The sequence below is a fragment of the Misgurnus anguillicaudatus genome, chromosome 8 (assembly GCF_027580225.2).
Source record: "Misgurnus anguillicaudatus chromosome 8, ASM2758022v2, whole genome shotgun sequence".
Classification (NCBI taxonomy): Eukaryota; Metazoa; Chordata; class Actinopteri; order Cypriniformes; family Cobitidae; genus Misgurnus; species Misgurnus anguillicaudatus.
The window spans coordinates 19,716,158-19,740,573 of NC_073344.2; the positions used below are offsets into that span (position 1 = coordinate 19,716,158).

The 24,416-nt window shown below is 37.9% G+C and overlaps 2 protein-coding genes across 2 annotated transcripts; one reads left to right on the plus strand and one right to left on the minus strand.

Annotated features, from left to right (window-relative positions):
• On the minus strand, positions 1-9,570 carry capza1a (capping actin protein of muscle Z-line subunit alpha 1a). The gene is made up of 9 exons (XM_055213784.2): positions 9,475-9,570; positions 6,178-6,241; positions 5,993-6,044; positions 5,689-5,752; positions 5,173-5,379; positions 3,323-3,402; positions 2,032-2,182; positions 1,103-1,165; positions 1-967 (listed from the first exon to the last, which is right to left on the minus strand). Exons 1-9 carry the CDS (start codon positions 9,511-9,513, stop codon positions 827-829), a joined length of 861 nt encoding a protein of 286 aa, XP_055069759.1. The 5' UTR covers positions 9,514-9,570; the 3' UTR covers positions 1-826.
• A 727-nt stretch (positions 9,571-10,297) lies between these two features.
• On the plus strand, positions 10,298-23,269 carry mov10a (Mov10 RNA helicase a). The gene is made up of 21 exons (XM_073870432.1): positions 10,298-10,532; positions 11,384-11,489; positions 11,672-11,799; positions 12,534-12,775; positions 12,908-13,163; positions 16,658-17,042; positions 17,253-17,404; positions 17,684-17,854; positions 18,391-18,538; positions 18,615-18,776; positions 18,862-18,965; positions 19,062-19,159; positions 19,240-19,338; positions 20,673-20,784; positions 20,867-20,984; positions 21,330-21,521; positions 21,658-21,720; positions 21,796-21,921; positions 22,078-22,166; positions 22,262-22,374; positions 22,454-23,269. Exons 1-21 carry the CDS (start codon positions 10,414-10,416, stop codon positions 22,510-22,512), a joined length of 3,042 nt encoding a protein of 1,013 aa, XP_073726533.1. The 5' UTR covers positions 10,298-10,413; the 3' UTR covers positions 22,513-23,269.
• Positions 23,270-24,416: the final 1,147 nt, after the last annotated feature.

The following is a 24,416-nucleotide window of genomic DNA, read 5'->3' on the forward strand; positions in this document are numbered from 1 at the left end:
TTTGGTGCAAATCATTTATTCCTCTGGGATCATATTTGTTCTTACATTTTGTAAAAAATAGTTAGCAATAAAAGCTAGGGTAGGAGGCTGATGTGAGGGTAACAAATATTTTGTGTAACTGCATACAGTTTATATACCATTCTTAGACACCAGAGTATGACGACGGGACCATCTCCACACAGAACAATAACCTGAAATGACATTTTGTACAAACACAATGCTCACTTTGGCACAACCCTATATGTGATCAATTGACAGCACATTCAAATATAATGGCACCCAAATATTAAGGTGTCAAACGACTCTTTATGAATAACAGGCCAGATTGAAAACATACACTATGTTATTGTTTTATAATTATGACTTGATGCGTGCAGAACAAACAAAAACAAATAATCTCAATTGATCATAGGGAATATGTGCAACTGCTGAGCAGCAGTAAATTGTTCGGTGTTGAGTATTTAGAAAGTTGATCTAGGGTATCTGGGTCTAGGGGAGGGGTTATTAGGGGGTCTATATATGACGCTATACACTGGTGTCATGGGAGGTATTTGTTCAACAGCAAAAATCCTCTGCCAAACCCATTAAAACACGCTTGCAGCCCTCCTGCAATACAGAAAAGGAGGCAGTCTCTTCAGCTGAGGTCAAACCGTGGCTTTTGAAAAACAACAAAAATAAGGACAGACACATTTTTAGCACACTTCTCGAAGGAGCTTCCTTCTCGGCCCCGCAGTTGACTCGGGTCGAGGTTCGGGTTTAGATGTGGGCCCCTCGTTGCTTGTCTCTTTGTTTGTAACGCGAGCAGTAGCGAAGGCATGCCGTGTGTCTAAGCGTTTTGCATCTCTTTGCCGATCTTGTAGCTGAGGATCTTGTTCCAGTCGATCTTGGTACGGGTGACGGGAAGCTGCCGGCGTAAGGCCTTGAAGGTGGTGTCAGACATAGTCTGGTAGTTCTCGCTGATAGCCGTCTGCAAAGCGAACGGAAGGGGAAAATCTTACCATGTGGTTATATCACGTATGATGGATATAATACAGTACAAGAGGATGCGCTATAAGTAAAAAGACAATGCAGTCTGCCAATCGAAATCAATTTAGAAACAAACCTGGTAGTCATTCTCTGCATTTTCGATAATTTTGACAAACTCCTTGGCAGTCTGTACCTCATTCTGTTTAAAAACAAGTCAAAGCAAAGAAGATTTACATCACTAACAAAAATGGGAATTTTACATTTATTCTATAAATCCATGATTTTCAGATAATATTTCCAGCACCCAGAAAACAAGCCAATATCGCAATATGAGCCATAATGCCCAATATCTACAATATTTTCTAACCAATATTATCAGGCAATCTTACTAATAAGATTTACTAATCCAACAGTGAATTAGCAAATTAGTGTAATAACACAACTTTGAAAGCACCGAAGGGAGCCAAAATTTATGTTGGTGATTTTGTGGATGATTGCGGACCCTACGCATTAGCCTACGCCGTAGCCTGACACGCACCACTCCCAAAATGTAGCAATGAGTCAATTCTAAATTGATCGCAAGCACTGTGATTGGTCTGCTTAAGCCCCTCCCTCCCTTTGATAAATCCCCACAGTAGTTTTTCAACGGCAAGAGGTGTTTGTGCTAGCACAAGCTGTTAGTGAATCTGGTCCTAACTGTGCAAAAAAAACTACACTAAATGTCTCAGTCAACATTTACAACAATTTTTTTATAAATTGCACACATTACCTTGCATCATGATTCCTTATCTGATTCACCACCAACACAGAGGAAAGCCAGGGCAAAACATTATACTATCTAGCACTAACAGCTCAGTCGAGATCACAGTCCAGATGACAGTTTTAACAGATGTACCAAAAAGACATCACTCTACCACATCTAAAAATAGAGCGGCACACCCATCCATTACAAACATGACTTACTCGTAGGGCAGACGGGTTATTCCTTTAGCTTGCGTGTTAGATCCAGGGCTTCCTGTGAAACCACCACCAAAAACACAGAGAGTTCAAGTCTGAATAACTTACAGAGATGATCAAAGACTCCTGCACGTCCTTGTGGCTGACCAGCTGAACGTTGCCGTCTTCATAGTAATGAACCTGAATCTTCAGCACGCCGACCACCTGAGCGTTGGGCTGAGAGATGGAGAACTTCCATTCTGACCTACAGCGGCCGTTCCTGTGTGCAAAGACAGTTGTCACGTGTAATACCACACGTTATAAAAACATAATGATTGATTAGGCTACTGACAGAAATGACACTTAAATTATTCTTGCGATACTTAAAAAGTTTGACAAGGAAATATATTCCTTTCTGTGTTTAATCCGTCTGTTTGTGTAAAAGAGCAAAGCTATTTAGTCAGATACAATGTGTAGGCGACCTTTACCGTCTAGCGCACCTGTTCTCCATACAAAAGATACACAATAGCAGCTAGTTAGCGTAGGGTCATGATCTGGGTGGGGATAGAGCCCATTCCACACATCTAAAGAGCGTATATCACCTAGAACAATGACGATAACGCACCTAACGCCAATTTACAGCTGATGTATCACACTTTATTAGCCAGGGCACACTGACTCGAGACCACCACTTTTTAAAGGTCTTGGTCTCAACCGCATTTTTACTCGGTCTCAGACAAAGAGGATTCGGAATTTTATTTCAAGACCCCAATGGCACATCACAAATTTATTTTTTACCATCAATTTTATGCAGTTTATTCAGGTTTGGCTTATGATGTTGGCATTGTTTAAGTTTCTCCCAATTAAAATTTTTCTAATTTTATTACTAAAAACACCTGCATTGTGTTAAGTGGATGGCAAGCCATGGAAAGACAGTTCAGAATAAATGGTTAAGTTGATTTCAGCTCTTGTTCACTTTTATTTGCTTATAGACAAAGATAAATTCCCACATATCTGCAATGCCTTTGATTATTTTATCAACTTTACTGATGGCATACACACACACACACACACACACACACACACACACACACACACACACGCACGCACGCACGCACACTAACACACACAGACAAGAAGTGCCAAATCATATGCATATTCCACATTTTACCACATTTTATCATAAGTGTTTTAATGCAGTGACTTGCACTGGTCTTGGTCTTGACTTGGTCTCAGACCTTCAAAGTCTTGGTCTTGTCTCGGTCTCGGCCTGTCTTGGTCTCGGTTTAGGTGGTCTTGACTACAACACTACAGTAGGGTAAAACTATCATTTTAAGTGCATTGTTGCTTTAACAAGTTATGTGCAAGCTAGTATAGGTTTTTTACATCGAAAAGGGATGATGGACAGTACATCAATTACCAGAAATTCTTGGGTTGAAACTGATGACCCTCGATACAAGCGATGATGGTTTGCTGTCCATCAATGGTTTTCCCATAAACCTAAAAACAACAAAGCAAATAGTCATCAGAAATTCACAAAGTACAAAAAAAAATGCTTTACTACAACATCAGGGTCCATAATTTTACTTTTAGGTAAACTATCACCTTAAAGGGAAACTCCACTTTTTAAAAAAAATATGCTCATAGAGTTAAACATTTGATTTTTACCGTTTTGGAATCCATTTAGCCGATCTCCGGGTCTGGCGGTACCATTTTTAGCATAGCTTAGCATAATCCATAGAATCTGATTAGACCATTTAGGGTTGTGCCGATAGACGATAGTATCGTGTATCGACGATCTTTAGACATATCGCCATTGGCAGGCTTTCATGGCGATAGTCATGACGATAGTTGGCAAATGGTTATTATTATTATCATCATCATAGTTTAACATATACATCCACAATGCATGCTTTTCCTCGCATGAAGGTTTGTGGGCTTCCCTTTACGCGGAGAGCTTGTAAAGAGAGAATTCCTTTTTGCACGTACCTGCACTTCATGCGCGCGTCTTGGACTCCTAGCACTAAATCCAGCACGCCGCATCATGAGCAGCTGCGCTTCTCTCTGTCTCACGTGCACGCGCTCTCGCGTCTGTCCGAAGTCTAAACATAAACTAAACTGTAATCCTTGTGTATTTGTTCAGTTTAATGGGTTTCATGCGAGCTGAGGCAAACTTTACTTTTTGTTTAAAATATGACCCGCTGCATATTGGCGCCTCTCTCACTCTCGCGTACGTGCAGAGAGAGCTTGCGCTGTCCGAAGTCAGATCACTAGGTATTAATCCTGTTTATGATATGCATTTCAATGAGTTGTAGCAACAACATGTCCCTCGTGTTTAAAATATGATTGTGTTTAAAATATGATCGCGTTCCGCTGGACCGATGCGTTTAAAAAGGCACCTAATGAGAGCACCACTGCTTGACACGTGTAGCCTTCTGCAACAGCACTAAACAGATGCATTGAATTGTTTGTATGTGTGCGCAGATGCATGTTTTTACAGTTATTAAGTAATCATTGTTAGGGTTTTAATGAAGCGCTCGCATTAATGGCATCAGTTTTAAGAAGGTTGCGGTCATGACGGTGTTGCTCTTGTTCTTTTTTGTCCATCCATCAAGTATAAAATTAACAAATAAAAAAACGAGTAAACTACTGCCACGCCCCCCCGATACTATCGTGTATCGCCGATCTCACAGGCTGACGATAGGACGATCTCAAAATAGGGCATATCGCCCAACACTAAGACCATTAGCATCACACTCAAAAATAACCAAAGAGTTTCAATATTTTTTCTATTTCAAATAATATTACGCAGCATCTGAAAATAGTCCCCTTAGTAATTTTCAATAGCAGGGGACTATTTTCGGGCACTGCGTAATATCTTGCGCCTGCAGCCATGTAACGGCAGCAAAATCCTTGATTATTATGCCAGAATGAGAGTATAGTTCCTAGCCATTTTGGCCTAGAAAATGGCAACTTTTAATTTTCTGTCGGTCCTAGTACACGATATAACTACAGAAGAGTCAAGTTTAAAATATTGAAACTCTTATTTTTTGGTTATTTTTGAGAGCGATGCTAATGGTCTAATCAGATTCAATGGATTATGCTAAGCTATGCTAAAAGTGGTACCACCAGACCCGGAGATCGGCTGAATGGATTCCAAAACGGTAAAAATCTAATATTTACCTCTAGGGGAGCTGAAAATGAGAATATTTTCCAAAAAAAAGTGGAGTGTCTCTGTAACATATGCAAAAAAGGAGCCAGTGAACTTACAGTGCACACTCCACTGGGGTAATGGTCTTTGACGTACGCCCTCAGAGCGTCATCGCAGGCATCCCTCCAGGGCCTGAGGGCCGCCTCGCCCTCATATGACTGAGGATCACTTGCCTCTTTTCTAAGGTGGTCAAATTTAAATGACAATTTCTTCCGAGGGTCGAAAAACCGACCGTGGCCAAGATCTCCATGTTCTGTGATCAACACCTGCAATTTAAAGGTGGTTTAAGTACTATTTCACTGATAATGAAGTTTGATAAGAGCAAAAATAATGTTGGGTTATTTTCGACCCCGTGTTAGGTCAAACCAGGACAAACCCAGCCGTTGGGTTAAATTAATTCAGAAAATTTTTATATTTGACCCAACAATGGGTTGAAACAAACCAGCAGTGGTTAGGGTTTGTAGGTATATTACTTTAAGAGAGTAAATAGTGTCAATTGATTCATTTCATGTTGAAATTTGTATGTAAACAGTAGTTCACTTTTATCTCTTTAAAAATGTCTCTTTGTTAATCACCTGATCCTCATGTCCATCAAGTTTAGCCGGTGTAAACTGATCCATGTTATACTGGGCAAAGGCACTGTCATTAACACAAAAACACATGTTCAGTTTAAAAATGTATCTTTTGATTTAACCTAAATAACTTTAGTTTATTTTGTAATAAATGTATTCATGTTGTGTATTATAACCTCGAAGAGGTTGTGTGTTTAGCATCTCTATCAAATAGATTTAATGTCAGCAGAAGACAGGAGTATAAAGGAGACAGCCAGACCGGCAACCTAATGTGATATCGTATAGGGTATTAAATACGGTTACTTACTGAGCCGCCCCTTCCCTGAGCAGATTGTCATTATTAAGCAGTAGCCGCACATCTGAAACCAAAGTAAAGGTGTCATGTGATATGCTGTGAACATTATGATGTTAGCGAGTCAGTTAAAGTGGAGGAAGCACATGTGAGGTGTGCTGTGCTTTCACATCTGTATCTGCATGCAATGTGATTCTCACCGTTAAAGACCTCATTGAATTCTCCAGGGGGAGAATGGATGACAAAATTTGCAGCAATGCGGACCTGTGCCAAAAAAAAAAGGTTACGTGAGCGGGCTGAACATTAATTCTATGTGCTTGAAAAACTTACAGAAAAACAATGCATAGTGGAAGATGCCACTTCATTTGGTTTCACGTGTAAGTTTTCACAGACGCTAGATGTCAAATGAACCGTGCAACACTTTTTCAAAACTGCTACCCTGCACTTCCTTTGATAAAGAGGTCAAACATCGCCTGGCAAATAACACATTGAGATAGGCACAGAGGCAAAAGTAAACCCATAAGGCCTTGCTCTTCTCCATGTCACTCCTTAGAAGGCCGCAGGCCAGAGTCTTTTCTTAGGAGTGCACATGTAAGCAGTATGGCCAGGCTTTGGCTCCACGGCAGGACAGAGAAGTCAGAACTCCATTCTGGATCATTTCCAGGACTTATGGGAGTCCAGCAGAGCACCAAGGATTTTTCTTTTCTGACCATACCCTAAGACACCAATAACGTGCAAAGCAATTTTCATGCATTTTTATTATATTTTGATGGGATATTTATTACCATAGTTTTACTACAGTAACCATGGCTTTTGTAGCACAATCATGGTTTATCTATAGTGATTAGACAGTGATATGTGCCGATACAGATAGATTGGTGGTTCTAAATTCTAAAGATTACATTTTAGTTTTCATTCATATAATGACTATTAATAATGAACATTAAATTTTCCTGTTCTTTTTTTATTAAGACAATTGGCCATGACTATCGGCTGTTATTGGTAGCCGATAGAGGGTTTTCACATCGCGTCATCAGAGAGGAAGTCGCCATATTGGAGGCACTCCACATCACAACAGAGCACAGGCACTGAAGTATATCCCGAACGTCGTCAAGGAAAATGGTTAATTATTGCCGTGTTTGAGGTTATACCAATAGGACAGATCGAGAAAAACATTTGGAATATTATCGACTTCCAAAAGTTATTAAAAACCAGGGAAAGAAATGCAAGAAATTATCAGAGGAGGCGCTTGTGGTTGGCAAAGCTCAGGAAAAAAATAGTAGTATTGTTTTAGAAATATGATTGAAGTACATAAAGTGTAAAACAAGTATGCTTCTACATATCGGCAGATAAAAGCAATAAAAAAATTTGGTTCCAAAACCAGAAAACTCGCTTTTTTAATTGTTTAAAAATCTTTTTTATTGTGGATTCCAATTAATACAAAATAAAATCGCAGTTGGTTTGTTTTGATTTAATCCTTCGTAACTAAAAAAATACAGCCAAATAGCACAATAAAACATGATAACATAATAAATAAACATGTTTTGAATTTCTTTTTAAAACCCAAAAAGGAACCAAAAACTCCTTCAATTTTTCCCACTATCAAACATCGGCCAATTGTTTAGAAACAGTTCATTGATCATTTAAAATGAGCGATGAAGTGAGTAAAAAAAGTTTATTTTTAGTTTCCTAGAGTAAAAAGACTGCACTTAAAATAAATGTTTATTTCTGACTTTTTCACACTAGAGGAATTTATTATGAAAACAAATGTTTAGTTTAAAGTCGATAAAGTTAAATTATTGTTATAATTATTTTTATTATCAAGTTAAAAGTGAATCTAGTGTTCTTTAGTATTGCTAGAGAAAACCAAACCAAATGGTTGCTCCAAAACTGCCATATGAACAAATCGTGGCATGGGTGTATTTTTACACCCCTGGTGCATCTCCAGTCATAAGAGAATCTGCCAGTCTGTAAAATATTTTCTGTTGTTACTTTAGCAAAGAAAACATAAGTGTTTGGATGTTCAGTTTTAAGTTAAATCCAAGTGTTCTTGTTAAGTCAGAACTGTAATTTGTGGTTGACAAACTGCAAATAGCGAAAACTGCAAATACAGAACTATCACGGTGCTGTTCCAGTAAAAAAACAGGCATTTTTCTTCCACCAGAACACATTGTGGTTACCTTATCTTTCTTGTTCACACCTTTATCACCAAAAGGAAGGAAATTGTTGATTTTGTTTAGTTTAGTCTTAACAAAAGCTGCCCACAAGGAATGTTGACATAATGAAAGTTCTGTAAATAGTTCACTTATGATTATTAGTTGGATTAAACAGTCCGTTGTCCGTCTATAGGAATGCAACAACAATCACTTAAAATAACACTAGTAATGGAGAACTAAAAACAAGTTCATCATGTTTAGTTTTCCTTTCAGCACAAAAATGTATACCCTGAAGTGCAAAACAAGCTAGACAACTTTGTAGTCTTTTGTCTAATGCTGATATTCTAAATTATTATAGATAATTTTATTATCTATAATGTCTGTGCAATGCTATAGCGTGCAGCTGCAACAAGTTTCCACATCGAGGCATTTCTGAAATGCTTCTTTCCTCCTTCAACTGGCCTCAACATGACTAAACCACATGACTGTTTCGGGTTTGCAGCGCCGGAGGGGGGAGACCGCGCACTGGAACAGCCTGTGACTCGCGACGGCCCGGATACGGAGGGAGGGGGGGTGAAACGGGAAGAGCTGATCGCATGTGAGAGCATGCAGAAAGAGGGCTGGGTCGCCGACACTCAGCTGAGAATACAAACAAGAGCAGATCTGAGGTTGCGCCCCTGTTCTGTGCAGTTTACAGTAAAGAGGACTTCCCCATGAGACATGTGAATGCATGGATATAACGTGAAAAAAGTAACAAATCATTTCATATGAAACAATCTGACGGGAAAAAAGTCAATGCATACATTTAGCAACATACGGAAACTTATCTAAAACAACTTAAAAAGACACGTTAAATAAACTGGGAGGAGTGAACTAATTACATTAACCCGGTTATACAGGAAAATACATGATATTAGGCTAGTTATGTTCGTAACTGCCTTGTTTAGACATCTCACCGTTCCGAGCAATGCCTTTTCCAATGTAAACTCAATTATACTTGTAATGATAAGATAAAACTGCAGATATCCTCTACTACTATTTTCTTCGGGCGAAAGGTAACGTTAGGCAGGGAAGTTAAATAGACGTAATAATTACAATTTAAGCGACACAATTTGGTGAACTTAAAAGTCCGAGATCGATTAGATCGAGTTTCATATATATGGTAACAGTTAGCTCGCTTGCTTCCTTAGCGCAGTCCTCATCGCAAATCGGGCAATTTTAAATGCATCCGGCTTGCTTGATCACATATTTAAACAGTACATGACAATACAAAAAACTTTATGTATGTAAATAACAAACAAGGGAAGATAAATCAGGAAGTTTGAATCAATAATTACTTACCTTCTCTTCGTCGGTAAGCTGTTCCTCAAAGTCCGCCATCTTGGCTCGACTGGACCTGCCCTGTCAAATTGCATGACGGGAGTACAATAAACATGACAAAATAGTTCATTACATATGTATTTTAAATTTTACTTTATTTCATTATATTTTCTGTGGTACACTTCAAGAAAAATATCAGGTGGCCCACACCTAAAGAAAACTGTTTACCATTATTATTACACAATATTTTGATTCACTGCATTTTTAAGATGTTTATTTTATTTTCATTAATTGATTTTGCATTGACGTATTGATGTTTTGACTTATTGCTTCTACTTAATATCTAAATCTCTGTCACATTTGAATATCAATCGCTGCCAGGAAATAAAAAAATGTTAAGCCATATTTGGTTATGAATACGCTTTGATGAATACTGGAATAAACTTGTTTCTATGATTTTACGGAAACAACAACGCCTAAATTGCTATAGATATGATAGATCAGTCATCATTGAGTTTGAATTAAATAACCCCATCCAGATAATTAACTATCTAGGAAAAGTGTTCCTCCCGCTCAGCTTTGGCTCTTACGTAACGACTAACACATTTAGGAAGTGTCGCAAAAGAGTCGAAATATAATTAGAAATTTTACAACATAATTTATAATAAAACTAATTTACAAATAAAATAACGAAAGCGTCAGATTCTTTAAAATGTTTTCCAAAGTTCTAAAGAATGTAAAAAGTCGATTTAATTGTGATGAAGAACTTAGAAACCTTTCGTTTAAAGCCTAGTGCAGTAATATGTTGATGTACCCTATCGGTCACTGTCTTTGGTGCTATGCTTTGGTCTCTGCACTAGTTTCGAAGCATGTGAACTGTAACAGTTTCGATTCCGGGATTCACCTTAACCAAATAACATCCTCCATCACTTACACATACATAACCAACAGTACTATACAATGCCTTCTCTCAAAGAATCATATGAAGCAGGACTTGATTTTCTTGCGTTTTTGGGGGAGAGGAGATCCAAAACAGACAAAACCGAGCTTCGGGACATTTACAACTTGGAGTTTAAAAGGTTTGTGTTGTTCTATGGTTGTAAGTAGCGTGTCATTTGTAGCAAACATAAACATACAAACCATGTATATTTTGCTAACCTATAAGTATATTTTCATTGTCAGATTGCATACATAAGAATCAAGTTGTGAATGATTTGGTCAAATAGTTTTTTTAAAGCACCATTCAACAAAACTAACCATGAATTTACTGCAAATAAAACAATATGTGTGTACTATAGTTAAACCATGGTTACCACAAATTATACACGTTTTCGCTACAGGAACCACAGTTTAACCATGGTATTTGTAGTAAAACCATAACCAACATGTTTACTGCACTTTGATTAAATAAATAAATGAATAAATAAAAAAATGTAACTATAAGACCATTATTAAATTTTTTACTTATATCTGTGTGTGTATATCTGAGAAAATCTGTTTACTTATTCTTAAACTCAACATTACTGTTGTTTACTTTCATGTTGGGTCAGTTTTGTCTTCACAAGTACAGATAAAGGATTATCCCAAATTCAAGGGCGATGTTTTGAAGCAATAAATTTCCACTGTCTACGCTTCATATTTTAACACATGATAAATCTATTTTGAATCTGAGTCAGACTGAGCATTGAGAAATAAGCTCATCTTTTCTATCATAACTTCTTCTTGTGCCTGCTGTTTTTTCCCCTTTATTTCTGTATCTGTTTTATGACTGAATAGGAGTGTCAACTCGCTGCAGAGTTCACTGTCATTGAGAAAAAAACGAGTTGTAGATCTAGACCTTGTGCAATAACCTGGTTCTGTACATTATTTGCCTAGTCATCGTGTTGATCAGTTGCATGTAATTGTTTAATAAAATACCTTGTTTTTTCAGCAATAGAAGCAAAGTGCCCAGCTTTTCCAGTGTGGTCTATGCCTTAAAAACGTTTAATAAAGCCAGAACAAAGTCTGGGAAAGTGATTTTAAATGGCAAACCAAAGGTGAGATGTTAAAATCTCTCATTTGTTAGTCAATTTGGATAAAATCATCTGCTAATTAAATTAATGAAAATGTTATGTAAAGGAAAAAATATTATATATAGTCATAGGTAAATTTCATGTTTCCCAAAATTGTTAACTCTCTAATGTGTGTGCACTGCGATCAATGGAAATCCTTTACACAGAAGAAAACCAATGCATCCGCCCCGGATTCAATCCCAGCATCCTCTTCCTCCTCCCCTCCAAAAAAGCCGGTCCTGACCGGGAAGAAGAAGCTCGCTGCAGATATTCTCAGCCAACTCAAAGTGAAACGGTGAGCGATGTATCTGACTACTCTACAACAATACATTTCTGTCTGTTTATTTTGTGTGTGACTTTAAAGGTTCTGTGTGTAAATTTTAGCGGCATCCAATGGTGAGGTTGCGAATTGCAACCAATGGCTCAGTCCACTGCTCTTCCCTCGCTTTTGAAACGCACAGAGAAGCTAAGGTAGCCGCCACCGTAAAAACATGTAATTGACGGAGACAACTTAGTAAAGTTTGTCCGTTAAGGGCTTCTGTAGAAACATGGCGGCACAAAATGGCGACTTCCACCTAAGGGGACCCTCTGTGTATGTAGATAAAAACATCTTATTCTAATGTAGTAAAAACATAACAGTTCAATATAAAAAGGTCTTTATACACCCCTGATAATATAGTTTTGTATATTATTTTGCATTTTTGTCAAGAGGTCCTTCTATAAATTACACACTGCACCTTTAACAAACTCGCCTTCCACTGGTTGATAAAACAAATAGCCTTGCCCAAAACTCATGGCATTGGTTAAACCCGTGTTGCTGTGTCAGCCTTATTGGGTTTTGATCAACAAATCAGTCTACCAATGGCTTATGTATGGGCATGTTTACCTCAGATAAATATTTTTACATCCAGGAAACTTTAAATGTTTATAGCATGTGTGAAAATAGGTGATTTAATCAGATGTTTTTTGGGATTTGAACCGAGTGTCAATCAGTTTTTCACTTTACAGTCACATGCTCTTCTGTTTTAGTGCTGAGCTCATCAAAGACAAATGGGGTGTTGAAATAACCTCTGAGCCCAAGTGCACCAATGGGAAGGTTACTTTTATTATCAAGGAGATGGGGAAGCTGTTTGTGGTGAAGTTTCACATCGTAAACCGAGGTCAAAGCTGTGTCTACTTCAGATACTACACAGCTCTGCACAAGATGCGTTGCTTAACTCTAGTAGACGACCGGAAAGTAAACCGTGTTTCGCCTCTTCTCCTCTGTCCGGGTAAGGACAACCCTGAGATATAACCCTTATAATGCCCTCATATTTATCATTATTTAAATAAACATAACCATTGTCCCATGCACTGCTATTTCTTATTAACTTAATTATTCATAACCTATCACTTTCTAACAGGTGAGAGTTATGATGTTAAAGCCCATTACAAAGTACAACATCCCGGACACTTTCCAGCCACCATTTGCTTTGAGTTCTGCCCCGAGTCTGATCCCCCGGGTACTGCTAAACCCTTCTACATAGTCCGGGAAATGGAGGCTGTGGTCCAGACCCAGCTAGCTGCAGAACTGGGCCCAAAGAGTCCATATGACCCCAAACAGAACAGACGACCTCGTCCTAAAGACAGGATTGTGGAAGTAGGGGTTCCACCTGAGAGGTTAGATTTATCTGTCTGTCTGACGGTCTGTCTGTCTATCTGTGTCCGTCTGTTTTGTTTGTCTTTGTGTTAGTTTGACAATTAATCTAACTTTCTGTCTGTCAGTCAATCTGACTGTCTGTCTATCTGTGTCTGTCTCTTTTGTCTGTCCATCTGTTAGTTTGACAATGAATCTAACTTTCTGTCTGTCTGTTTAATTGTCTCTCTGTTGGTCTGTCAGTCAATCTGACTGTCTGTCTGTCTGTTAGTTGTACAATGAATCTAACTGTCTGTCTGACTGCCTGTTATATTGTCTATCTGACTATCTGTCTGCCAATCTGAATGTTTGTCTGTCTATCTGACTGTCTGTCTGTTAGTTTGACAATGAATCTAACTGGCTGTCTGACTGCCTGTTAAATTGTCTATCTGACTATCTGTCTGCCAATCTGAATGTCTGTCTGTCTGTCTGACTGTTTGTCTGTCTGTTAGTTTGACAATGAATCTAACTTTCTGTCTGTTGGTTTGTCAGTCAATCTAACTGTCTATCTTACTGTCTGTCTGTATATTTGACTGCCTGTCTGTCTATCTGACTAACTGTCTGTCTATCTATCTGACTGACTCTCTGTCAGTTATTTGACAATGATTCTAACTTTCTGTCTGTCTGACTGTTTGTTTGTCTGTCTGTCTGTCTGTCTGTCTGTCTGTCTATCTGACTGTCTGTCTGTTAGTTTTACAATGAATCTAAATGTCTGTCTGACTGCCTGTTAAATTGTCTATCTGACTATCTGTCTGCCAATCTGAATGTCTGTCTGTCTGTCTGACTGTCTGTCTGTCTGTTAGTTTGACAATGAATCTAACTTTCTGTCTGTTGGTTTGTCAGTCAATCTAACTGTCTATCTTACTGTCTGTCTGTATATTTGACTGCCTGTCTGTCTATCTGACTAACTGTCTGTCTATCTATCTGACTGACTCTCTGTCAGTTATTTGACAATGATTCTAACTTTCTGTCTGTCTGACTGTTTGTTTGTCTGTCTGTCTGTCTGTCTGTCTATCTGACTGTCTGTCTGTTAGTTTTACAATGAATCTAACTTTCTGTCTGACTGCCTGTTAAATTGTCTATCTGACTATCTGTCTGCCAATCTGAATGTCTGTCTGTCTATCTGACTGTCTGTCTGTTAGTTTGACAATGAATCTAACTTTCTGTCTGTTGGTTTGTCAGTCAATCTAACTGTCTATCTTACTGTCTGTCTGTATATTTGACTGTCTGTCTGTCTATGTGACTGTCTGTCTGTCTATCTATCTGACTGACTGTCTGTCAGTTAGTTTGACAATGAATCTAACTTTCTGTCTGTCTGACTGTTTGTCTGTCTGTCTGTCTGTCTGTCTATCTATCTGACGGTCTGTCTGTTAGTTTTACAATGAATCTAACTGTCTGTCTGTCTGACTGCCTGTTAAATTGTCTATCTGACTATCTGTCTGCCAATTTGAATGTCTGTCTGTCTATCTGACTGTCTGTCTGTTAGTTTGACAATGAATCTAACTTTCTGTCTGTTGGTTTGTCAGTCAATCTAACTGTCTATCTTACTGTCTGTCGGTCTGTCTGTCTAACTGACTGTCTGTCTGTTAGTTTTACAAGGAATCTAACTGTCTGTCTGACTGCCTGTTAAATTGTCTATCTGACTATCTGTCTGCCAATCTGAATGTCTGTCTGTCTATCTGACTGTCTGTCTGGTAGTTTGACAATGAATCTAACTTTCTGTCTGTTGGTTTGTCGGGCAATCTAACTGTCTGACTGTCTGTCTGTATATTTGACTGCCCGTCTGTCTATCTGACTGTCTGTCTGTCTATCTGACTAACTGTCTGTCTGTAAGTTTGACAATGAATCTAACTTTCTGTCTGTTGGTTTGTCAGTCAATCTAACTGTCTGTCTGAATTTCTGTTAGTTTGACAATGAATCTAACTGTCTGTCTGATTGCCTGTTAAATTGTCTATCTGACTATCTGTCTGCCAATCTGAATGTCTGTCTGTCTATCTGACTGTCTGTCTGTTAGTTTGACAATGAATCTAACTTTCTGTCTGTTGGTTTGTCGGGCAATCTAACTGTCTGACTGTCTGTCTGTATATTTGACTGCCCGTCTGTCTATCTGACTGTCTGTCTGTCTATCTGACTAACTGTCTGTCTGTCTGTAAGTTTGACAATGAATCTAACTTTCTGTCTGTTGGTTTGTCAGTCAATCTATCTGACTGTCTGTCTGTTAGTTTGACAATGAATCTAACTGTCTGTCTGACTGCCTGTTAAATTGTCTATCTGACTATCTGTCTGCCAATCTGAATGTCTGTCTGTCTATCTGACTGTCTGTCTGTTAGTTTGACCATGAATCTAACTTTCTGTCTGTTGGTTTGTCAGTCAATCTAACTGTCTATCTTACTGTCTGTCTGTATATTTGACTGTCTGTCTGTCTATCTATCTGACTGTCTGTCTGTCTATCTATCTGACTGACTGTCTGTCAGTTAGTTTGACAATGAATCTAACTTTCTGTCTGTCTGACGGTTTGTTTGTCTGTCTGTCTGTCTGTCTATCTGACTGTCTATCTGACTGACTGTCTGTCTATCTGACTGTCTGTCTGTTAGTTTTACACTGAATCTAACTGTCTGTCTGACTGCCTGTTAAATTGTCGACCTGACTATCTGTCTGCCAATCTGAATGTCTGTCTGTCTATCTGACTGTCTGTCTGTAGGTTTGTCAGTCGATCAATCTAACTGTCTGTCTGAATGTCTGACCATCTGTTAGTTTGACAATGAATCTAACTTTCTGTCTGTCTGTTCAATTGTCTGTCTGTTGGTCTGTCAGTCTATCTAACTGTCTGCCTGTATATTTGACTGATTGCCTGTCTCTCTGTCTATCTGATTGTCTGTCTGTTAGTTTGACAATGAATCTAACTTTCTGTCTGTCTGTTCAATTGTCTGTCTGTTGGTCTTTCAGTCTATCTAACTGTCTGCCTGTATATTTGACTGATTGCCTGTCTGTCTGTCTGTCTGACTGTCTGTCTGTTAGTTTGACAATGAATCTAACTTTCTGTCTGTTGGTTTGTCAGTCAATCTAACTGTCTCTCTGACTGTCTGTATATTTGACTGATTGCCTGTCTGTCCATCTGACTGTCTGTCCATCTGTTAGTTTGACAATGAATCTAACTGTCTGTCTGTTCAATTGTCTGTCTAGTAAATGATCAGTCTGTCTGTTAGGTTGATATTTACTCTAAATTTCTACCTGTCTCCCTGTGGCTGCCTGTCTGTCTAATTGTCTGTTAGTTTGACAATGAATCTAGCTGTCTGTCTGTCTAATTATGTGTCTGTTTGTTTTTCAGTAAATCTATCAGTTTTTCTGTCCTGTCTGTCTGTTTGTGACACAGTCTCTGTTTAAAGTGTAATGTCTCCTAAATGGCTGCATTTTATATCCGCTTGTACATGTAGTGTCTATTTTTGTTGATTTCCTCTTTCCATTTTTTTCCTGAGAGTTCTGTCATACATGCCCTTAAGCCTATGGTAAAGGTGAATCCTTATTATTACCCTGGCTACCTGAAGGTGCTGGCCAAACACAAGCTGGAGGATTCAGAGCGCCTTCCAGCCCCAGTAAGACAGCAACTTCCCAGATTGAGGCAAGCATGCTCCTCTGCGATATCCATTCTCTTTCCTCTCCGTTCTGTACGCGTGTATTCATGTTTTCTGTATGTTTTCAGATGCGTCTTGGAGACCGAGCTGTGCATGAAGATCTACAGAGAGCGCTTTCATCTTCTCTTACACCTGGAGGAGATACAGATGGAGGTGGACATTAAGAAGTATGACCTTTACGGTCAGACCATGACCCAAGACATACTACACAAGAAGTTGCTGGTTCTCAAAGTAAGCAGGTTCTGTTACAGACACACCTTTAAATGATGTTAATGTGCCTGCAGTTGCTGTTTTCAGTTTTGTCTAAAATATCTAAACAGAAATTTGACTTCTTGTCAAACATTGCAGTTTGTTTATAAACCGTACACCTGAATGCTATTTTTTAGCTAGTATTTATTGACTTTTTTGATTACTCCATCTCCATGTTTTCCTTTACCTCAGGTGCCAGGAGTTGCAGAGAACAGACCTTCTGTGTTAAGAGGAGATCAGCTCCACGTCTATGTGTCAGGAGACAAGAGCAAACCTGTCACCGTTTATGAGGGTCACGTCCATCGTGTCGAGCTAGACAGAGTTAAATTAGGCTTCAATAGAAAGTAAGAAATGTATCTTTAGTTAAACCTTTTAGATGAGGGTAATTAAAAGCAATGTTAACATTACGGGGCAGTTTCCCGGACCGGGCTTATCCTAGTCCCAGATTAAAATCAGGAAGTATCAGGATTCTTCAGAATGTCAAAACACAAAGTATTGCACAGATGTGTTTTAAATTACACAATATATACTAAGAATAAATAATTGATTATTAAATAAATAATTTAATTATTAATGTAATGATCTTTTAAAATAGTAATGTAAGTTGTGTGTCGTGTTTGAAGGCTTCTCCAGAAGTTTGTCAGCAAAATGAAGTTCGACGTGGAGTTTAACATCAACCGCTTCCCTATTAAGCTCCAGCACAGAGCGGTGGAGCTCGCTGCCCAGCATGACCTGGGTAAAGTTCTGTTCCCCACAGATAATGGCATCCAACAGACTACACTGCCAAAACTCAGGTCTGCATGTACACACACACTGTTACACCTCTTTTCTACATACGCACAAGTACATTACGTCCTCATGTGTTATTTGGACACCACCTTGATGATGTCATAAGACAAGAACAACCAGCAGGTTTAGCGTGATAAGTTAACCAGAAACTCTGTGTACACTGAACGATGTTCAGTGAAGATTTATAATCGATAAAATTATTAAATGTGAGAGCTGAATGACATTCCCAATAGCAGAAGCACATAAAGAGCCAGTAAAGATTAACCTGAGGTCATACCAGAATACACACACAAAACAAATTGCATGTATACACAAAAAATATCACAAAACACAGCATATATATATATATATATATATTTAAATACATAAAGGGAATTTGTCTCTATATGCATTTATATAAAATGGTATTGCTCCTGACAAATTGGGGCTGTAATGTTCACATAGGTGGCACAGGTTTGATGCAGGCCTGTCACAGGTTTGAGTTTTCCTATCACCTTTTCATTGTAACTTTAAAATAATTCATACGATGTTTGTCCTGCAGAATGTTCAACAAAGATTTGGAGAAGAACCCGGAGCAGAAGGCAGCGGTCCAGCACATCTTGGCGGGCACATCTAAACCAGCACCTTACCTGATCTTTGGACCTCCTGGCACTGGCAAAACCGTCACACTGGTGGAAGCCATAAAACAGGTAAAGACATTCAAGCATGATCATTTTATTCCTGTTTAAACACTTCATGTGATTCCACTCGTATGTTATATTGTAGGTAAATAAGTCTGTTGACAAGGCTTATATCCTTGCCTGTGCGCCTTCAAATAGTGCCTGTGATCTGTTGTGTGAGAGGTTATTAGGATTTGTGGACGGGCATCGCCTCTATCGCCTATATGCACCAAGTAGAGACCAGCGCACTGTACCAAAGAAACTTCTTGTAAGACAATACACAAATATATCTTTGGATAACACAAACTCAAATCTGCATAAAGTACCAAGAATATTCCCAACTATTCCCACAGAAACACAGCAACTGGAATGAAACTCAGGATGGTTTCGTTTTACCCACTAGAGAAGATGTGATGAAGTACAGAGTCATCGTGGTTACCTTGGTCACCGCAGGAAGGTACAGCAGGACATCATTTGGTCACCGTAATAGTCCTATCAAATCATAACTGTCAGGCTGCTTTCTGCAGCAATTATAAATTTGTCTGTTCCTCAGGCTTGTGTCAGGAGGCGTCCCTAAGGGCCACTTCACGCACATTTTTATAGATGAAGCCGGACAGGCCGTGGAGCCCGAGTGCGTCATCGGGATAGCGGGTAAATGAGGGAAAAATATGAAAATGGGATTGAAACCAAGAGATTGCTTATTTTAACATCGTGTTCTCCATGTGCCAAAGGTTTGCTAGATCCTACGAAGGGCCAGTTGGTATTGGCCGGAGACCCTCAGCAGCTTGGCCCCATCCTGAGATCACCACTGACACAACTATATGGAATGGGTGGGTGATTCTCATGAAAACTTGGTTTTAAACATGTCAAGCATGAAAATGTAAAAATTGCTTAAATTTACTTTTTTTCCCACCAGACATTGAAAAACAAAGTCTGGAGTAAATGGGAACATTAATTTAAAAACTTTTACTTATCATTTAACACTTTTTGTAACATAATTTAAAAAATTAGTCCTAGAAAATCTCATTACCGCAACAGTCAGAAAACATCAACACTGACATATTTTCAAAATGACATGACAAACCTGAAAGAACATAATTTGGAGATTCTGCACATGCATTTAAAATCAAAGTATTATGCTTCTATTAATTAAATTAACATTTAATAAGCATCTGTTGCGGTAATGATAATCAAAATGTCGTGTAAGCATTCTGACAAGACAATATTTCAAATTAACTGTAAAAAAATGATCTTACCTGGTAGCCATCTTGAAGTAACTGGTCCATGTGCTTGGTCACTCAAAATCAAACTTAATTAAAATTCTGTATGTGTGCTTAAACTGTTCTCAAAAAGTGTTGCGGAGGATGAGAACAACAGGCATGGACACATAATTTTCCTAAATTTTCTTCATTATTATTATACATGAATATTCAGTAAATATTTTTTCTGTCATCTAAAGTAGTCTAGCAAAACATCCATTTATTTTTTTTTCTTAATATTTTTGTGTTAATTTGATTAAATTACAACATAACGCATGTTCAAACACAGCCGGACACATTGCGGTAATGAGAATTTCAGCAGAAAATGAGATAAATTTACAATTATAAATTCTTATATTGAAATCACACATTGTGCAAGGTAGAACACAGTATTGTGTTAATTCTGATGCTTTTTAATGTTACTATATTACACATTTTAAAGCTAAAATCATTAGTGCCGTGGTGTTTTTGTGAGAATCACCCGGGTACTCCTTTGCTATAGTTTACCCTTTTACTTTGTTTGTAGTGCTTGCTAAGGTTTTAATACATACGGTTGCTCACACAAACCTCTTTTCCTTAGTATTGAACTGTTTTAGCAAGTTTATTATACTTGTTAAATCTTAATAAGGATTAAACTTTGAGTTAAACTAAGTCTAGCCTAGCTAGTCTATTTAGATATTTTGAAAATTTTCTACCGTAAATATATATGTGTAAATATATAATGTGTTGCTAAGGACTTCATTTGGACAACTTTAAATATTTTGATTTTTTTGCACCCTCATATTCCAGATTTTGAAATTGTTGTATCTTGATCAAATATTGTCTAAACAAGCCGTGCATCAATGGAAGGCTTATTTCTTCAGCTTTCAGATGATAAATCTCAATTTCAAAAACTTGCCCCTTAGGTCAGTCGCTGCTGGAAAGGCTGATGAAACAGAATGTGCTTTATCAGAAGATCCAAGATGGCCACCCAAGATATGACAGTCGCTTTGTCACCAAGCTTCTCCAGAATTACAGGTACTGGTCGCTTATATCATTTTTAGGAGGATCACTTACAGTATTTGGTTCTTCACTCTTTTATCTTCTCTCTCCATCAAAGGTCTCACCCTGCCATCCTCACCGTCCCGAATGAGCTTTTCTATGAAAATGAGCTGCAGGTGTTTGCAGATCAAATGGAGCGAGAGGCCTTCTGTCACTGGGAGCATCTCCCCAAGAAGGTACAGGATTATGATTTATTCTGCTTTATTATCTGATGAAAATAATTAAGAAACAGTGTAGATAGTGATCGCTCTTTAAATAGATTTGTTACAGGAATAGTAGTTACTCCCCAATGCTTTTCCAGATGTGCATTGTTGTAAAGCAACTTTAAAAGAAGCATTTTAGTTCATGAAAATAATGCAAATATGCATGCAAAATACACATGCAAAAATAAAAAATATACATGCAAAACACAACATGAAGTCAACTTTGCAGTATTTGATGTCACATTAGCCGGAAAATCAACTGCCAAAATGTTTTAAGATACAAATGTGATTTAAGCGCTTTGTTTCTGTGATGAACAGGGATTTCCTCTTTTATTTCACGGAGTGATGGGGAAAGATGAAAGAGAGGCCAACAGTCCTTCATTCTTCAATGTGACTGAGATTGAGGTCATCATCAGCTACCTTAAAAAGCTCATGGAGACGCAGGGCAAGAAGGGCCTGCCAAAACTCAATGACCAGGACATCGGCATCATTGCCCCTTACAGGAAACAGGTAAGAGTGCAAACAATAATCTTAACTTTGCATGCAAAACTAATATAAAATGTTGGCTACAGGATTTAGGATTAGTTTAATATGTAATAAGTAGCCAAGTTTACTCTCAAACTAAACGACTTCCCTTTACTGAAAGGTGGAGAAAATTCGGAAAGCTCTCAACAGTGTTGGAGAGTTGAGCCAGTGGAAAGGGATGAAGGTTTGTCATGAGACCACCTTGAGATCACGGTGTATTTTCCGCCATTATTTAGCAATTTTTTATTTTGTTCTATAGGTGGGGTCAGTGGAAGAGTTTCAGGGTCAGGAGAGAAAGGTCATCATAGTCTCTACTGTTCGCAGCAGCGTCAACTATGTGCAGATGGACCAAGACTTCAACATTGGCTTCCTCTCAAATGAGAAGGTTTATACTTGATCTCTCTTGTACTGCGGTACCACTTTAGTACAGCAAGTATAAATTTACCGGTTTGTATTGAATGAATCGGACATCATATCAGATATACATATAGATGAATTCAGTTTTTTGAATGTTGATCTATTGGACGTCTGTTCCTCACAGCGGTTTAATGTGGCCATGACTCGAGCCAAAGCCCTGCTCATTGTGGTGGGAAACCCAGTCATCTTAAACAAAGATCCTACTTGGCAGAGGTTAGAGTTTAGTCTTACTTTAATATGTGTAGTGTTCCTGTAGCTCAAAATCAAATCATCCAGTTTAATTTTGCATCGTTTTATTTGAGTCTCAGGTTTATCCGGTACTGTGAGCTTCAGCAGGGTTATACCGGCTTCGATTTCAAGGATGCCGACGGAGAAGAGGACTTGGTCTCTTGCCTGGCATCTTTGAAAATCACCTCTGATGGTACGTAGCTGTACGCAACACACCCAGACTTTAAGTGTTAGAATATTTATGAACTCAACGTGTGTGTTTTTATGCACAGATATCGAGGAGAGCCCACTACAACAGCACGTGCACACGGAGTGGAGAGGTGAACATTGAGGACCAACAAGTAAATCAGACAATCAGTTTACTTCCAGTTCAGGAGAAAGCAGACAATTCATTAAAAAAATTCACAGGATTGATATAAACTAGTACCATGAGAACTTTTCATCTTTCTGCAATTCAAAGATACAACTGGTTTTATTAGTATTACCAAAAATCTAATCAATAGTATGAAGTTTTTACCTATGGAGAGATTTTATTGTTTATGCAATACGTGTTCAACATTGACAGTATTATTTGCTTTCATTAGTAAACACTGTAAAGATCTGAAACACACAATGCTTGACGTCTGACCAATTTCACCAGATCATTACAAATTATGCAAACAATTTGTTTACTTAGGGGCGGTTTCCCGGACCAGGATTAGCTTAATCCAGGACTAGGCCTTAGTTTAATTAGGAAATATAACTAGTTTTAAACAACATGCCTTACTAAAAACATTACCTGTGTGCATCTTGAAGTAAAACAAAGGGCCCTGATGTATTTTAAGATCTGTAAGTGAAAGTTGTTTTCAGTTTGGAGAGCTCTTAAAAGTGTTTAAGTCTAGGACTAGTCTATTCCCTGTCCGGGAAACCGCCCCTTAATGATCAAATGTTATGTTTTTTATTATTTTTATTTTATTTTTGAATCATTTCAGCTAATCCCGGTTAGGCGCACTTAATTTAAGCAGAGTTTTTATATATATATTTCAAATGATGCTTTGCACTTTACTATAAATTATGAATGTTTCTAGCAAATAAATGGGTTATCACAACATTTTATAATGGGATTAAATAAACAAACAAAAAACATGTCTTAGTCATCCATTAAAAATGGAAACCATATAAAACTATAGATCTTTTATTTTTACAAATGTGTGATTGTATTAACCTAATAAAAGGTTTGGGTTTAAAATAATTGATGATTACAAATGTATATATATAATAAAGTTGTTTATGTAACTTATTGAAGCTTTATGAAAATTGCAAAATTTGCAAATATGTCACCTGGACCACAAAACCAATCATAAATCGCACTGGCATATTTGTAGCAATAGCCAACAATACAATGCATGGGTTAAAATTATAGATTTTTTTATTCCTAGTCTCTTTGGGAAAGAAAGAGCCATTTTCTATAATGCCATGGGTCCACAGGTGGGCCCACTTTGTTGTTATATATCTGTAACAATAATACCCTATACTAAACCTAAACAATCTTGAAAAACCATATATCATTGGAAAGCTCTAAGAGTGTAGTTTTTATATTTCATCACCATATTGGGAGAATTATGACGTAGTGGGAGTCAGTTTCTAAAATGTCACACTGCCACAGGTGGACTCAATTTGTTTTTACATAGCCTTTGTATAGCACTAATACCATGTTCTAAACCTAAACAATCTTGACAAACTATAAATCGCTGGAAAGCTCAAAGAGTGTAGTTTTTATATGTCATCACCATTTTGAGAAGATTATGACGTAGTAAGAGTCCGTTTCTAAAAGGTCACGGGCCCGCAGGTAGGCCAAATTGGTTCTTACATATTAATAACACCTAAACCCTACTCTAAACCTAAAACATCATGACAAATTATATATCACTGGAAAGCTCTGAGAATGTAGTTTTCATATTTTAAGGTCATCAAGGAAATGTTGTTGACAGGTTTTTTGTTACATGACCTCCCCCCATAGGAATGCATATTATTTATAATTTATTCATAACACTATGTCCTATTATAAATCTTCAAAAATTTTGACAAATGATACATCATTAGAAAGTTCTAAGAATTAAGTTTTCATATTTCAAAACCTTTTTGCATTAATAATTATGCAGTGACTGTAACCTATTAATTTGTGACGAGTATGTAGCAAATCATTGACACCTAGTGGCCATTGTTGGTAAAACCACTAAAAGTGTGACACAAACC

Bases quoted from the DNA above. Each gene is read 5' to 3' on its own strand.
- capza1a (XM_055213784.2), bottom strand. From the start codon at position 9,513: ATGGCGGACTTTGAGGAACAGCTTACCGACGAAGAGAAG. The intron at 5,380-5,688 runs GTGATTAACAAA...TTTAAATTGCAG, and splicing joins TTGATGGACATGAGGATCAG to GTGTTGATCACAGAACATGG. The intron at 968-1,102 runs GTTTGTTTCTAA...TTCGCTTTGCAG, and splicing joins ATGCAGAGAATGACTACCAG to ACGGCTATCAGCGAGAACTA.
- mov10a (XM_073870432.1), top strand. From the start codon at position 10,414: ATGCCTTCTCTCAAAGAATCATATGAAGCAGGACTTGATTTTCTTGCG. The intron at 17,405-17,683 runs GTAAGAAATGTA...TCGTGTTTGAAG, and splicing joins AAATTAGGCTTCAATAGAAA to GCTTCTCCAGAAGTTTGTCA. The intron at 19,339-20,672 runs GTGGGTGATTCT...CTTGCCCCTTAG, and splicing joins GACACAACTATATGGAATGG to GTCAGTCGCTGCTGGAAAGG.